General features: G+C 47.4%; 1 protein-coding gene across 5 annotated transcripts in view; it reads left to right on the top strand.

Annotated features, from left to right (window-relative positions):
* Window positions 1–15,612, top strand: part of igf2bp2a (insulin-like growth factor 2 mRNA binding protein 2a) — a 240,792-nt gene that overhangs the window by 100,589 nt on the left and 124,591 nt on the right. For all 5 annotated transcript variants that reach the window (XR_010975418.1, XM_068036190.1, XM_068036191.1 and 2 more), the window contains exon 3: window positions 5,855–5,903. Coding sequence is in view for 4 of the 5 variants with exons in the window: in XM_068036190.1 (XP_067892291.1) it covers window positions 5,855–5,903 (49 nt within the window). In the remaining variant the exon portion in view is untranslated. The remainder of the gene's footprint in view (window positions 1–5,854; window positions 5,904–15,612) is intronic.

The following is a 15,612-nucleotide window of genomic DNA, read 5'->3' as shown; positions in this document are numbered from 1 at the left end:
TTTTCTTTGGGGATTTGAATGATCCGAAGGAAATGATCAGTAATTCTTCTCTGATCAAGGCTCAGCAAGCTGATCCAGAGTTAAATAAAGTGGCACAATCGGCTCTAACTGAAGCTGAAGCAAAGGGAGTTACGGAAGGTTATTATATTAAAAATGGGATTCTGATGAGTAAGTGGAGACCTTGTCACAGACGTGCAGACGAAGAATGGATGGTTGTTCATCAGATAGGACTACTGCCCAAGTACCGCTGGGAAATATCAAAGATAGCCCATGAAATTCCTATAGCGGGACATGTGGGGAACCAGAAGACCAAATCACATATAAGTCAACATTTTTACTGGCCAGGTCTTTCCAAGGACGTGGTGCAGTTTTGTAAAACGTGTCATACGTGTCAGATTGTGGGAAAACCGCAACCTACCATAAAACCGGCACCTCTAATTCCCATACCAGTTTTTGGGCAACTATTTAGTAGGATGTTGGTAGACTGTCTAGGACCTTTACTGAAAACAAAAGCGGGATGCAAATGTATACTCACTATCATAGATTATGGCTACTCGGTTCCCAGAGGTCATTACCTTGAAAACAATTTCTGCTAAGGTAGCGGGAGAGAAGTTAACCCAGTTTTTCACTGGATATGGATTATCGACTGAGATTCAGTTGGATCAAGGTTCCAATTTTATGTCAAAATTTTCCAGGAATTTATGAATAATTTGGGTATAACACAGTTACAGTCTTCAGCATACCACCCACAGACAGAAGGGACTTTAGAGCGGTACCAGCAGACCCTCAAAACGATGAACAGGACATACTGTCAGGGCAGCAGTGTGTATCATCTACAAGATGCAATGCACCAAGGCTCCTTAGACAGTACCGTCCAAGCCCATGACCTCTAACACCGAGAAGGACAAGGGCAGCAGTTGCATGGGAACACCACCACCTGCAAGTTCCCCTCCAAGCCACACACCATCCTCACTTGGAACTATATTGCTGTTCCTTCACTGTTGCTGGGTCAAAATTTGGAACTCCCTTCCTAACAGCACTGTGGGTGTACCTACCCCACATGGACTGCAGCGGTTCAAGAAGGCAGCTCACCACCACCTTCTCAAGGGCAATTAGCGATGGGCAATAAATGCTGTCCTAGCCATCGATACCCACATCCCATGAATGAATTAAAAAAAGGGCTGGAATTTATTTTATTTGCCACTAGGGATTTGCCTAATGAATCTACCGGTTTTAGTTTATGGACATGAGATAAGAGGTCATCTAAAGCTAACTAACGAAATATTTTTAGAACAGAGGGGTGAATCTACCGTGTTAGATTATATATTCGTGTTCCGGGAGTGGCTCACGAGAGCCTGCAAAGTTGGTTAGGAATACCTTTGGGCGACACAGTGGCGCAGTGGTTAGCACCACAGCCTCACAGCTCCAGCGACCCAGGTTCAATTCTGGGTACTGCCTGTGTGGAGTTTGCAAGTTCTCCCTGTGTCTGCATGGGTTTTCTCCGGGTGCTCCGGTTTCCTCCCACAGCCAAAAGACTTGCATGTTGATAGGTAAATTGGCCATTATAAATTGCCACTAGTATAGGTAGGTGGTAGGGAAATATAGGGACAGGTGGGGATGTCGTAGGAATATGGGATTAGTGTAGGATTAGTATAAATGGATGGTCGATGGTCGGCACAGACCCGGTGGGCCGAAAGGCCTGTTTCAGTGCTGTATCTCTAAACTAAACTAAACTAAACCTTAAAGCTTCCCAAACAACCATGAAGAAATGGGCAGACAAGCATGCCAAGACCCAAACATTTCAACCAGGGGATGAGCTGTTCGTATTACAGCCTTTACAGGGTGAGCTGCTGAAAGCACAGTTCAGTGGTCCATATAAAGTGGTCAAAAGAATTGGTAAAGTAAATTATTTGATTGATACTCCAGATTGCCGGAAAAAGAATCGGCTGTGTCGTATCAATATGTTGAAACAATATCATTGCCAGGAGGAGGATAAGCAAGCAGAGGTATGTCAGGTTGTAAGGACAGGGAAGGATGAAAGGGATAGTGAGGATGAGGCAGTAGGAGGCCTAGACAATTCTCATGTTGAACCTCCTACTATCCGGTTAGTTAATACTGCATTGTTAGGGAGATTGGACATGATGATTTCATATTTAGATGCAGAACAACAAGAAGACCTAACAAGGCTAGTCATGGCATTTAAAGGAGTTTGTAGGAACAAACCAGGATGTACAACCTTAGCCATACATGATGTGGATGTAGGAGAATCATTTCCTACAAAACCGTATCCGTATCGTTTAGGTCCAAGGTAACAGGCCCAGATAAAAGCAGAAATCCAATACAGGTTGGAAAACCACCTAATTGAACCCAGCTAAAGCAGCTGGAGTTCCCAGTTGTATTAATGCCTAATCCTGACGGTTCAACTCGATTCTGCATAGACTACAGAAAGGTTAATGCAGTAATGAAGGCAGACTCCTACCCAATTCCTCTCTTGGAAGACTGGATTGACAGAGTGGGTAGTGCCACATTTCTTACAAAAATAGATTTGTTAAAGGGATAACGGTAGGTTACTTTAACACCATGAGCTAAAGAAATATCAGCCTTTGTCACACCAGATGGTCTTTACCAATACCCATTGATGCCCCTGCCACTTTCCAGAGACTAATAAACCAAGTGGTAGCCAGTGTCCTTAACTGTGTGGTTTACCTTGATAATGTGCTATTAGACAGCGATACTGGGAAGGACCATTTGGAGCAGTTGGAAGCTCAGTTAGAAAAATTACAGTTGGCTGATCTGGTGATAAACCTTGCCAAAAGTGAATTTGCTATAGCGACAGTAACCTAACCTCGGGCATATAGTAGGGCAAGGGCGAGTGTTGCCAAGAACGGCGAAAGTACAGGCATTTATGTAGTTCCCTATCCCTAAGACTAAGCGAGAAACCAAGAGGTTTTTGGGGATGTGAGGTTTCTAATGCAAGTTTGTACCAAATTTTAGTACTATAGCTGCTCCACTGACAGATTTGCTGCAGAAAAAGAAAATCAAGTGTGGTCAGGAGAGTGCTAAGCATCTTTGAGAGGCTGAAAGCTATTTTGATTAATTAACTAGTGTTGGCTGCCCCAAATTTCACTAAGCCCTTCAAGGTGGCAATTGATGCTAGTGACCTGGGGGTCAGTGCAGTCCTGTTACAAGTTCTATGTTCTATGTAATGAAAGGCCAGTGGGATACTTTTCCAAAAAGCTAAATCGACACCAAAATGGATATTCAACAGTGGAAAAAGAAACTCGGCTTATTACTAGCTCTTAAGCATTTTGAAGTCTATGTCCACCATGACTATAGAGAGACACTGATCATAACCTCCCCCTCCCCCAACCCTGCATCAGTGAAAAAATTCAAAAACCAGAATGCCAGACTATTCCAATGGAGTTTACTATTGCAATCTTATTACCTAAAGATTATCCACATTGCGGGAATAAATACTGTAATTGCGGATGCTTTGTCTAGATTATGGCTTTGCTTTGAGTTAGCTGAATGCAAAGATGGTACAAAGCCAAGCTGTATTAGCTACAGGTAAAGAGTGAAAGAGAATGAGTACGTAAATGTGATTCAATAATTTTTCATCTTCTGTTTTTTCACTCTTTGTAATGAAACACATTGGAAAATGGCGTTTCGTTCCACCAAGGATGGAGGTGTTACGAAAGTGCTTCCAGTATTTTTAATATTTTTATATTTTGAGGACTTGTGTTAAAACTGAGAAGTTTCTATGGGTGTGTGTTTTTGTACCAAGTTCACCAACAGGACAAGATGTTGTTGGAAAGCCACCTGTGCTGGAGGCCACCTGTGATTTGGGCTCAGAAAACGGCAGAACCCTTGGTGACCTGGGGAAAAATGGTTACGGAGAAGCCACATGTCAAGGTTTGTGGAGGTCAGGAGGTCAGCTCTCTGTCTGGCATTTGGGGTTCAGTTAGTTGTGGTGTGAACTGTTTGAAGACAGTTGGTGTTTACATGCCAAGGAGAAAGAAATCACCAGCTCACCTCCTTCTCTACCTCTTTGAAGAAATCCTGCCAAGATTCAGTGTGAAAGAACAAAAAAGTCTTTGTTGCCGTATAGCTCCTGAGGAACTGAAGAAAGTACCTGCGGTTCATGTGTGTGCTGGTGGAAAGTCCTTGATGCCACATTTCTCCTAGAAAGCCGACTGGAATAATTCTCAACATCTCCAGAACTGCTTCTGAAATGATCCTAGTGACCCATCTCCGTATACCCGGAGGTCAGACCAAAAAAGGGACAACAGACTTCCTTCCATATCTTCTTTCTTTTCTCGTCAACAATTAGCAAGTATTTGGCCAAAGTAGATTTTTTTTGTAGCAGACCTCTGCAGAGTGAATTTCTGTATTTTTTCCAGTCTGTGTGTGAGAGTGTAATTGGGGAATTTAAAAAAAGGGAACTTTCATATTTTAATCGTTGTGTTAATCTTCGTTACTGGTTAAGTCTTGTTTTACAATCTGATAATGTTCATTAAAGAAACCTGGTTGGTGTATTTTATTCTGGGATTAAAAAAAAGAGCATATGCTTGGCTGTATCAGTAACTGGGTAAACTATTAAACAGATGTTGTGACCTGTGGAGAAGTGGAACTAGAAAAGACAGTGCACTCCTCCCACCTTGGTCGTAACAGCTCCATTACTAAGACCGCCTATTTCCACCTCTGTAACATCGCCCGACCACCCCTTGTCTCAGCTCATCTGCTGCTGAAACCCTCATTTATGCCTTTGTTACCTCTAGACTTGACTATTCCAATGCACTCTTGGCTGGTCTCCCACATTCTACTCTACGTAAACTTGAGGTAGTCCAAAACCCTGTTGCAGTAACTTGCACATCCCACTCATTTTCTAGACTGCCACTGAATCCAAACAGTATTTTGGTGGCTGTAGCTGTCAAGCCCCTAAGCTCTGGAGTTCCCCCTGTAAATCTTTCCTCCTCTCTCCCTCCCTTTCCTCCTTATAAGATGCTCCTTAAAAACCTACCTCTTTAACCAAGCTTTTGACCATCTGCCTTATTTATTTTATTTAGAGATACAGCACTGAAACAGGCCCTTCAGCCCACCAAGTCTCTGCCAACCATTAACCACCCATTTATACTAATCCTACATTAATCCCATATTCCTACCACATCCCCACCTTCCCTCAATTCCCCTATCACCTACCTATACTAGGGGCAATTTACAATGGCCAATTCACCTATCAACCTGCAAGTCTTTGGCTATGGGAGGAAACCGGAGCACCTGACGAAAACCCACGCAGTCACAGGGAGAGCTTGCAAACTCCGCACAGGCAGTACCCAGAATTGAACCCGGGTCGCTGGAGCTGTGAGGCTGCAGTGCTAACCACTGTGCCGCCCAATTTTGCCTTCTATGGCTTGGTGTCATATTTTGCTTTATAACGCTCTTGCAAAGAACCTTGGGATGTTTTATTATGTTCAAGTCGGTTTGGAAATACTCGTAATGTTGCCGACTTGTTGTAAAAGCCCAGCTGGCTCACTAAAAATTCCAGGGAAAGGAACCTGCCATGCTTCCCGATTTGTCCTACGTGTGACACCAGTACGCGGGTGATTCTGAGTGCCGTCAGGGCAACTAGGGATGGGCAGTCAATACTGCATTTCCATTGCTTCCCACATTTCGAGAACAAATTGTCTTAAGCAAAAAAAGAGGTGCTATGTCCTTGGCACACATGGTGTACACAGTGCCAATCTGGCGCATTCCCGATTCCCCCTTTCCCTTTTGCACTGTCTCACTGTCTGGCACAGTGAATGCACAAGCCATGTGTTTTATGCTGACAGACTTTGTATTTTTTTCTTTGCAGGAGTCGAAAAATTCAAATTCGTAACATCCCGCCCCATCTACAGTGGGAGGTGAGTAGCCTATGGGAGCACAGGATTGATTTGCTTGTCTTTTTAAGTGGCTAAAATTCAGAGTGCCTCCGTTGTGCTCTGCAGTCATCAACCTCAACAACATGTCTGGGCTCCACGTGACCTCCTCAGTTGTGGGTAGCTGCAGGTTTCATGGTGGCTCAGTGGGCAGGACATGGCACTCTTTGGATTCAGTGCCAGTCCAGAAAATGAGTGGGTAGTTGTGATATGCAGGTTACTGCAGTTTTAAAAAAATTTGTTCATGGGATGTGGGCATCGCTGGTTAGGCCAGCATTTATTGTCCATCCCTAGTTGCCCTTGAGCTGCCTTCTTGAACCGCTGAAGTCCTTGGGGTGTAGGTACACCAACAGTGCTGTTCGGAAGGGAGTTCCAGGATTTTGACCCAGCGACTGAAGGAACGGCGAGATAGTTCCAAGTCAGGATGGTGTGTGACTTGGAGGGGAACTCTCAGGTGGTGGTGTTTCAATGTGTCTGGGAGTTGAACCTGCATTCTCTGGATTTATTAGTGCAGTACTAAACTGCTATGGTCTTGTAACACATTTCAAACTGCCACACTGCCAAAGTAAGGACTGACTAATGTGCGCAAGAAGATAACCTCATAGCTCCCTACTAGATTTGAATGTCCTGAGGCCTTCCCTCTTGGAATTTGGTAATTTGACATCAACTTTGAGAGTTCTTCAATGGTTTTAAATTTGTCCCCTCTTATAGTCGACTGTTGGGTGTCTTATAATCACAGTCACAGCGGCCCGTTTGTTCAGATTCAGTCTGTTTGTTAATTTATTTGTCTGGCATTCTCATTGGCATTTCAAGCAAAGAACAAAGAACAGTACAGCACAGGAACAGGCCATTCGGCCCTCCAAGCCTGCGCCGATCTTGATGCCTGCCGAAACTAACACCTTCTGCACTTCCGGGGCCCATATCCCTCTATTCCCTTCCTATTCATATATTTGTCAAGATGTCTAAGTGTTAAGTGTTAAGAATTAAGTTAAGTGTTGAGAATTTTCAGCATTTCTTTTTAAAGTTCCATCTATTAATCATAGTGATTGCAAAAGGTAAGTAAAAGTTGATAGTGTGAAATTTTGTTGGGAGTTCCTAATTCTCCAAATGTGTCACTGACTAGCTGGGTGCTGGTCACTCAGAGAGACTTCTGCCTTCCAGGAGAACCAGTGTTCTCTCCAGGGTATCCTGGAGGTTTTGGCCAGGGTGTGTCCTGGTTAATCTCACCCAGAGTTGATATCTGAAGAATTTACCAGCTCTCTGTCCTGATAGGGCGGCACAGTGGCGCAGTGGTTAGCACCGCAGCCTCACAGCTCCAGGGACCCGGGTTCGATTCCATGTACTGCCTGTGTGGAGTTTGCAAGTTCTCCCTGTGTCTGCGTGGGTTTTCTCCGGGTGCTCCGGTTTCCTCCCACAAGCCAAAAGACTTGCAGGTTGATAGGTAAATTGGCCATTATAAATTGTCACTAGTGTAGGTAGGTGGTAGGGAAATATTGGGACAGGTGGGGATGTTTGGTAGGAATATGGGATTAGCGTAGGGTTAGTATAAATGGGTGGTTGATGTTCGGCACAGACTCGGTGGGCCGAAGGGCCTGTTTCAGTGCTGTATCTCTAATCTAATCTTCTTTCTTCTTTTCTTTTGGGCCTCCTTATCTCGAGAGACAATGGATACGCGCCTGGAGGTGGTCAGTGGTTTGTGAAGCAGCGCCTGGAGTGGCTATAAAGGCCAATTCTGGAGTGACAGGCTCTTCCACAGGTGCTGCAGAGAAATTTGTTTGTTGGGGCTGTTGCACAGTTGGCTCTCCCCTTGCGCCTCTGTCTTTTTTCCTGCCAACTACTAAGTCTCTTCGACTCGCCACAATTTAGCCCTGTCTTTATGGCTGCCCGCCAGCTCTGGCGAATGCTGGCAACTGACTCCCACGACTTGTGATCAATGTCACACGATTTCATGTCGCGTTTGCAGACGTCTTTATAACGGAGACATGGACGGCCGGTGGGTCTGATACCAGTGGCGAGCTCGCTGTACAATGTGTCTTTGGGGATCCTGCCATCTTCCATGCGGCTCACATGGCCAAGCCATCTCAAGCGCCGCTGACTCAGTAGTGTGTATAAGCTGGGGATGTTGGCCGCTTCAAGGACTTCTGTGTTGGAGATATTGTCCTGCCACCTGATGCCAAGTATTCTCCGAAGGCAGCGAAGATGGAATGAATTGAGACGTCGCTCTTGGCTGGCATACGTTGTCCAGGCCTCGCTGCCGTAGAGCAAGGTACTGAGGACACAGGCCTGATACACTCGGACTTTTGTGTTCCGTGTCAGTGCGCCATTTTCCCACACTCTCTTGGCCAGTCTGAACATAGCAGTGGAAGCCTTACCCATGCGCTTGTTGATTTCTGCATCTAGAGACAGGTTACTGGTGATAGTTGAGCCTAGGTAGGTGAACTCTTGAACCACTTCCAGAGCGTGGTCGCCAATATTGATGGATGGAGCATTTCTGACATCCTGCCCCATGATGTTCGTTTTCTTGAGGCTGATGGTTAGGCCAAATTCATTGCAAGCAGACGCAAACCTGTCGATGAGACTCTGCAGGCATTCTTCAGTGTGAGATGTTAAAGCAGCATCGTCAGCAAAGAGGAGTTCTCTGATGAGGACTTTCCGTACTTTGGACTTCGCTCTTAGACGGGCAAGGTTGAACAACCTGCCCCCTGATCTTGTGTGGAGGAAAATTCCTTCTTCAGAGGATTTGAACGCATGTGAAAGCAGCAGGGAGAAGAAAATCCCAAAAAGTGTGGGTGCGAGAACACAGCCCTGTTTCACACCACTCAGGATAGGAAAGGGCTCTGATGAGGAGCCACCATGTTGAATTGTGCCTTTCATATTGTCATGGAATGAGGTGATGATACTTAGTAGCTTTGGTGGACATCCGATCTTTTCTAGTAGTCTGAAGAGACCACGTCTGCTGACGAGGTCAAAGGCTTTGGTGAGATCAATGAAAGCAATGTAGAGGGGCATCTGTTGTTCACGGCATTTCTCCTGTATCTGACGAAGGGAGAACAGCATGTCAATAGTCGATCTCTCTGCACGAATCTAATCTAATCTAATCTAATAACACAACAGCAGTAAACAGAGTGTGCAGACTAATCCCAGACGTGCCTTTCTGTGCAAAATGATCTGAACTCCCTGCAGATCCAGCACTGAAATAAGAATGTAATAAATAGGAGCAGGAGTAGGCCGCATGGCCCTCAAACCTGCTCCACTATTCAATAAGTTGATCTGTTTAGCCTTGGTTTAATGTCTAATCTGAAAGAATGTGCAGCACTTCCTCAGTGCTTCATGGAAGCGTTGGCCTAGACTTTGTGTGCCTGTCCATTGCATATTTTTGGAGAGTGAGGTCGAGCTTTTCCTTAGGACAAAATAAGCGATCATGAGGCAAAGTCGCCCTTGACACCAGTAAATGAATCCCGAGAAGCTAAAGGACGAGGCTGTGTGAAGCCTAAGACGTGAAGTGTGAAGACTCTGACGCAAAGTCTAAAAGTTAGAACCCAATACCTCAGCAACGCCAAGCCCGAGATGCAGACTCGAAGAGCAGCCCTGGTGGGAACGTTTTGTCCCAAGTCTCACTCATGGGAACCAAATGCCTCATCTCGCTCAGCGAAGTGCTGGCCAGTTTCCTCTTAGTTACATCCAGCCATAAACACGGGAACTGCAATTTACAATAGCTCAGAGTGCAGCTTTATGTCTCCAGTTCGCAGACTTTCCCTTCTGACATGGGCTGGTGTTCACCAGCGGTGAGAGGTGGAGGGTGGGGGTTGGCAGACTGAACCTATTGGTTCAACCATTTAAGGCTGACAGTGTGCTCCAAACCACCCGAAACATCAACGATGCTTTGGGGTTGATCACTGCATCATGCTGAGTGTGGACCAGGTGTGGGTCTCGGGCTGACATCGAAACAAGAGGCAGTTCAGCAGCTAGATGGTGCATGCCAGGTTTCCATTCGCCATCCACCTGCCTTTCGTAAATCTTTATATTCAGCAAGATGAGGGATGTTGGAAAGGTTTGCATTCCTATGGTGCCTTATTATGGCACTGAAACGCCCAAAATTGCTTCACGTACAATCAAGTACCTCAAGGTGCAGCAACCATTTGCAGGCAAACACAGCAGCCATTTTGCTCACATCAAGATCCACAAATAGTGATGTGATGAATGAGCAGATGATTTGTTGCTGGTATTGTTGGTTACAGATGGAATGTTATCCAGCACACCTCTTCAAAGCAGTGGCACATTGACTTGAACTACTGGGACTAGGAGATGGGGGCTGAGTTTAACATCTCATGGAAAGGGCACTACGAGAGTGCTACTAAGCCAAGCTTGTCCTGTAGAAGGGAATGTGATGCTGTTTGGAGCTCCCAATGTCACCATTAAACACTGCCAGTTAAGGTGCAACAACATTAAGTCCCTTTGGCTCTTCCTGAAATAATGGCCTTAACTACAGGCTCCGAAGAACCTCCTGTACTGCAGCATGACAGTGTCCATCTTCTGGACCTCCTGAATGTGATTGCCAGCTGAGTGGAGCCAGATTGGTTTGACCAATAGGCTAAGGTGACTCTCAGCTGGTCTTTGTGGCCTTGATGTGAACCTGGGTCGTAGAGATGAAGGATCCATCTCCTCACCAATTGCTCCGGAAGCCCGCCCTTCTCTTGGCAATGTTGAGTGTCAGGTGACGATGAGGAACAAGGCTGACCTCTTGTCATTTGGTGTTGGTTTCTATAGCAACTAGAACAAGGTATCGGCCCAGCCTACGGCTTGTCATCCTTTAGAAGCTTGCAATTCTCCCCGGTTGTTTTGTGCCCTGTAAAAAGCAAACACTTGGTCTTTGCTTTCGATCTCTCCTCTCTCCAACGCTAATGATTTTCCCTGTCTTCAACTCGGCTTCCTGTTTTGTAAAGTGCTCGGAGACCATCTTCTTCACAAGGAGCACTGTACACACACATGGTGAGGATCTCTGCCCACCTGGAAGAGGGCATTCACGGCACAAAGACAGTGGTATACAGTAGCGGAGGGATAGTCCGATTGATCCCAAGGAAGGGACACCTGGATTCGATTTCTACCACAGTAACACATTTACCTAAAGGGACTGCATAACTTACAGCTGACATTCTGTAGGCATTGTCTGGCTGATTTTGGTCATCAAGGCTATTTGGCTTGACTATAATTGGCATTTCAACGTGGTGCTCCTGCCTGGGTTGCACTATGTAGCGCTATTTTTAAAATTCTTTTACGGGATGTCGGTATTGCTGGCAAGACCAATATTTCTTGCCCATCCTTAATTGGCTTTGAGAAGGTGGTGGTAAGCTGCCTTTTTGTTGAGGCCTGCTAACCGGCCCGAACCCAACGACGTGTGTCGGGTTCGGTTCGGGTCGGGCCCATCTTCAGGGTCTGGCTTTCAGGCTCGGGTCGGGTCAGGCTGAGCCGGGGTCGGACTCGGGTCGGGCACACACGGTAAGTGGTCTGCCGGTAAGTATTGAAATTAAAAAACTTACCTGAGCTGGGAGTCCGGGACGAAACTGAGTCTGCGCAGTGAGCGAGTGACGTCAATATGATGTCATCGCGCATGCGCTGCAGCTTCGTGGAGCTTCCCAGTCAGAAGGTAAGTAAAGGGATGGTCGGGTCGGGCTCGGGTCAGGTCGAGTCGGGGCGGGCTCGGAACAAAATCGGAGGGACTCGGGCTGGGTCAGGCTCGGGTCCGCTGTGGTTCAGTCGGGTTCGGGTCGGGTTCTTTATTCCCGACCTGAGCAGGCCTCTCCCTTCTTGAACCACTGCAGTCCATATGGAGTAGGTGCTCCCACAGTGCTGTTAGTGAGGGAGTTCCAGGTGTTTGTCCCAGCAATGGTGAAGGAACGGCGATATAGTTCCAAGTCAGGATGGTGTGTGGCTTGAAGGGGAACTTGCAGGTGGTGGTGTTCCCATGCATCTGCTGCCCTTATGCTTCTAGGTGGTAGAGGTGGCTGTCTAACGAGCCTTGGTGAGTTGCTGCAGTGCATCTTGTAGATGGTACACACTGCTGCCACTGTGCGTCGGTGAAGGGAGTGAATGTGGAAGGTGGTGAATGAGGTGCCAGTCAAGCGGGCTGCTTTGTCCTGGATGTTGTCGAGCTTCTTGAGTGTTGTTGGAGCTGCACCCACCCAGGCAAGTATTCCATCAAACTCCTGACTTGTGCTTTGTAGATGATGGACAGGTACTGGAGAGGTAGGAGGTGAGTTACTCGCCGCAGGATTCCCAGCCTCTGACCTTCTCTTGTAAGCCACAGTATTTATGTGGCTGGTCCTGTTCAGTTTCTGGTCAATGGTAACTCCCAGGATGTTGATAGAGGGGGATTCAGCGATGGTAATGCTATTGAACATCAAGGGGAAATGGTTAGATTTTCACTTGTTAATGGTCATTGCCTGCCACTTGTGTGGAATGAATGTTACTTGCTGCTTATCAACCCAAGCCTGGATGTTTTCCAGGTCTTGCTGCATGTGGACAGGAGCTGCTTCTGTATGAGGAGTTGCGAATCGATTTGGCAGGACTGCAGAGCTCTGATCTGCTCCTTTGGTTCTGGGATTGCTTAGCTCTGTCTATAGCATGCTCTTCCTGTTGTTTAACATGCATGGAGTCCTGTGTTGTAGTTTCATCAGGTTGCTAGTTCATTTTTAGGTACACCTGGGGTTGCTCCTGACATGCTCTCCTACACACCTTATTGAACCAAGGTTGTCCTTTGGATTGATGGTAATGGTAGAGTGTGGGATATGTCGGGCCATGAGGTTACAGATTGCGCTGGCATAGGATTCTGCTGCTGCGATAGTCCACAGCACCTCATGGATGCCGAATTTTGAGTTGTTGGATCTGTTCTGAATCTGTTCCATTTAGCATGGTGGTCGTGCCACACAACACGGTGGAGGTTGTCGTCAGTGCGAAGATGGGACTTTATCTCCTCAAGGACTGGTCACTCCTACCAATACTGTCACGGACAGATGCATCTTTCACAGGTAGATTGGTGAGGACATGGTCTAGTAGGTTTTTCCTTCTTGTTGATTCCCTCACCACCTGCCTCAGACCCAGTCTAGCAAATATGTCCTTTAGGACTTGGCCAGCTCGGTCAGTAGTGGTGCTACCGAGCCACTCTCAGGTGATGGACAGTGAAAACCCCAACCAGAGTACGTTCTGTGCCCTTGCCACAAGTGGTGTTCAACATGGAGGAGTACTGATTCATCAGTTGAGGCGGGGGACGGTAGATGGTAATCAGCAGGAGGTTTCCTTGTCCATGTTCGACTTGATGCCCTGAGACTTCATGGGGTCCGGAGTCGACGTTCATCTTTCCGGCTTTATATCTGTGTTGCCACTTCTGGTGGGTCTGTCCCGTCGGTGAACAGGCCATAGATACCCAGCGATGGAGCAGGCCGGGATATTGGCTGTAAGGTACGATTCAGTGAGTATGATTTATGTTGCTTGACCAGTCTGTGGGGCTGCTCTCCCAATTTTGGCCCACATGTTAGTGAAGAGGATTTTGCAGCTAATCAACCATGACAGCCACGTCACCCAAACACATGGTAGCACACTCACTGATGCACTTCTGTCTTTCTTGCAGGAGGATGTGGTGCATCATAACAAACAGCAGAAAACTGGCGCAGGACAAGCTCACCAAAATATTTTACCCCTCTCCTCCTCCCTCCATGTGGAGGGGACAGTGCTGGCCATCATGGGAAGGGACATCACTGAGGCTGTGGCCACTGGCAGCACTGACGTAATGGGTAATGAAGGTACCTAATCTTCCTTCTCTCATCCCACTTCTCCCTCATCCTTCAACCTCTTCTGAGTGAGAAGCTGCAGAAGCTGTAAACTTGCACTTCTTCCTTGTTCCTCCCCCCTCATCACAGCCCAAGCTTAGGCCCTTTTTCACTCCAGATACCCAAGATCTGGAGCCTTCGCAGCGAGTGGAGGAAGAGGAAGAAGACAGTGAAGATAAACAGACACCGACACCTGATTTCACAGCCACCAGTTCAGATACTGATCCTGCACATATTTTAGAGACTAGGATAGAGGAGGGATCTGCACGTGGTGAGACACAGGAACCAGGGCGGGAGGAAAGGATAGCAAAGGTGGCAGCTTAACGGGGCTCTAAGTCTGCTGCAGAGGACCTAGGTGAGGATTCCGAGGGGCCAGGCTACAGATGAAGGCTGATGGGTGTGCAGAACTGAATGCTTGGTGTGCTGGGAAGCCTAACAGAAAGCCTGCGCTCAGTGCCAAGGAGCATGGAGGAGTCCCGTGCCAACTTGGCAGAGAGCTTGGAGCTCATCCATTCTAAGATGAAACGGGTGCTCACGTCCATCAGCAGACCTGTGGAACCTACCATGATGCAGCACTTTGATGGCTGATGTGGCAACTTCCATTGCAGCACAAGCTGCCACCATCCCACATCTGGGTGCTGCATTGGAAGCTCAGTCAGCTGCCATGCAGGCTCACACTGCTGCCATCCGATGCCTCTGGATGCCACCGTGTGGAGGGGCTTCCATCAGTCCATCAATCTGTTCTCCAACAGATCAGTCGGGTTGCTGAGGCGCCACTTCAGGAGAGTGGCAGTGTCAGTATGGAGCACAAGCCTCTCTAAGGGTGACTGCCATGCCGCTGGTGCCTGCCAGTCCAGACTACTGCAGGCCAGGCCGAGGTGGTGCACTCCGAAGCCGGGCCTTCCACGCCCAGAACTTCGCCATCCGCAATCTCCTCAGTTGGAGATAAGCAGCCTTCCACCACCCCTGCTGCTCCTTGTAGGGGCTGCAGTACAGGCAAATGCACACGGGGAATGGCTAAGGGAGGGTTGGTCAGGAGTGTGGGTGTTGGTGAATGGAGAGGTGCGTTTGAGGTGACTAGAATAATTGGTTCATTATTTTGCCGCGTAGAGCCCAGGCAGAAAGGGGCTGCCTACATTGTAGTCTCCCTTCCTGTTTCTCCTCTTCCTTAGGTTTTTTTCTCCTCAGATTCTCACCTGATAGATGGTGACATAATGTGCAACATGCGGCATATTACCACAAATCTTGAAACTAGCTCAGCTGGAGTCCTGCAGGACTCCTCCAGAGCAGTCCAGGCAGCAGAAGCATTGTTTGAGGATGCCAGTGCTGCACTCTATTACTGTTCCTTGTGGCCGCATGGTTCTCACTGTACGCCTGGTGTGCGTGGTTCCAGATCGGAAACCGGAATATGTCATTAGTGGATAACCCTTGTCGCCCAGTAGCCAGCCTTTGACTTGCTGTGGTACTTCAAATACAGATGACAAAGAGGCCAGCCGCATAATGAAGGAATCGAGACAATGTCCCAGGATAATGTGCAATGGCCTGCATGTGATTGGCAGCCTGTGGTCACATGCCAGCTGCACATTGAGGGAATGGAAATCCCTTTTGGCTGATGAAAATGGCAGAGCTGATATGAGGTGCGTGCAAGGCAATGGCACCCTGCACCGTGACGCCTGCAATTCATGCAAAACCTTGTGCTCGCTCAGTCTGCTTGTCTCTGCCAAGAGGGGATGAGTTGAAGCTGTGTCTCAGTGTGTAGAGAACTTCACTCAGTCACCTCCCTTAAGCAGCAGTGGACTGCAAACCAAGAGATGTTGCTTATATCTCCAGCAGCAGCCTCGAAGGAGTCAGAGGCATACAGGTTAAGAGCG

This window comes from Heterodontus francisci, chromosome 7 (genome assembly GCF_036365525.1).
Source record: "Heterodontus francisci isolate sHetFra1 chromosome 7, sHetFra1.hap1, whole genome shotgun sequence".
Taxonomy (NCBI): Eukaryota; Metazoa; Chordata; class Chondrichthyes; order Heterodontiformes; family Heterodontidae; genus Heterodontus; species Heterodontus francisci.
This window is presented reverse-complemented; position numbering and strand designations above follow the sequence as displayed.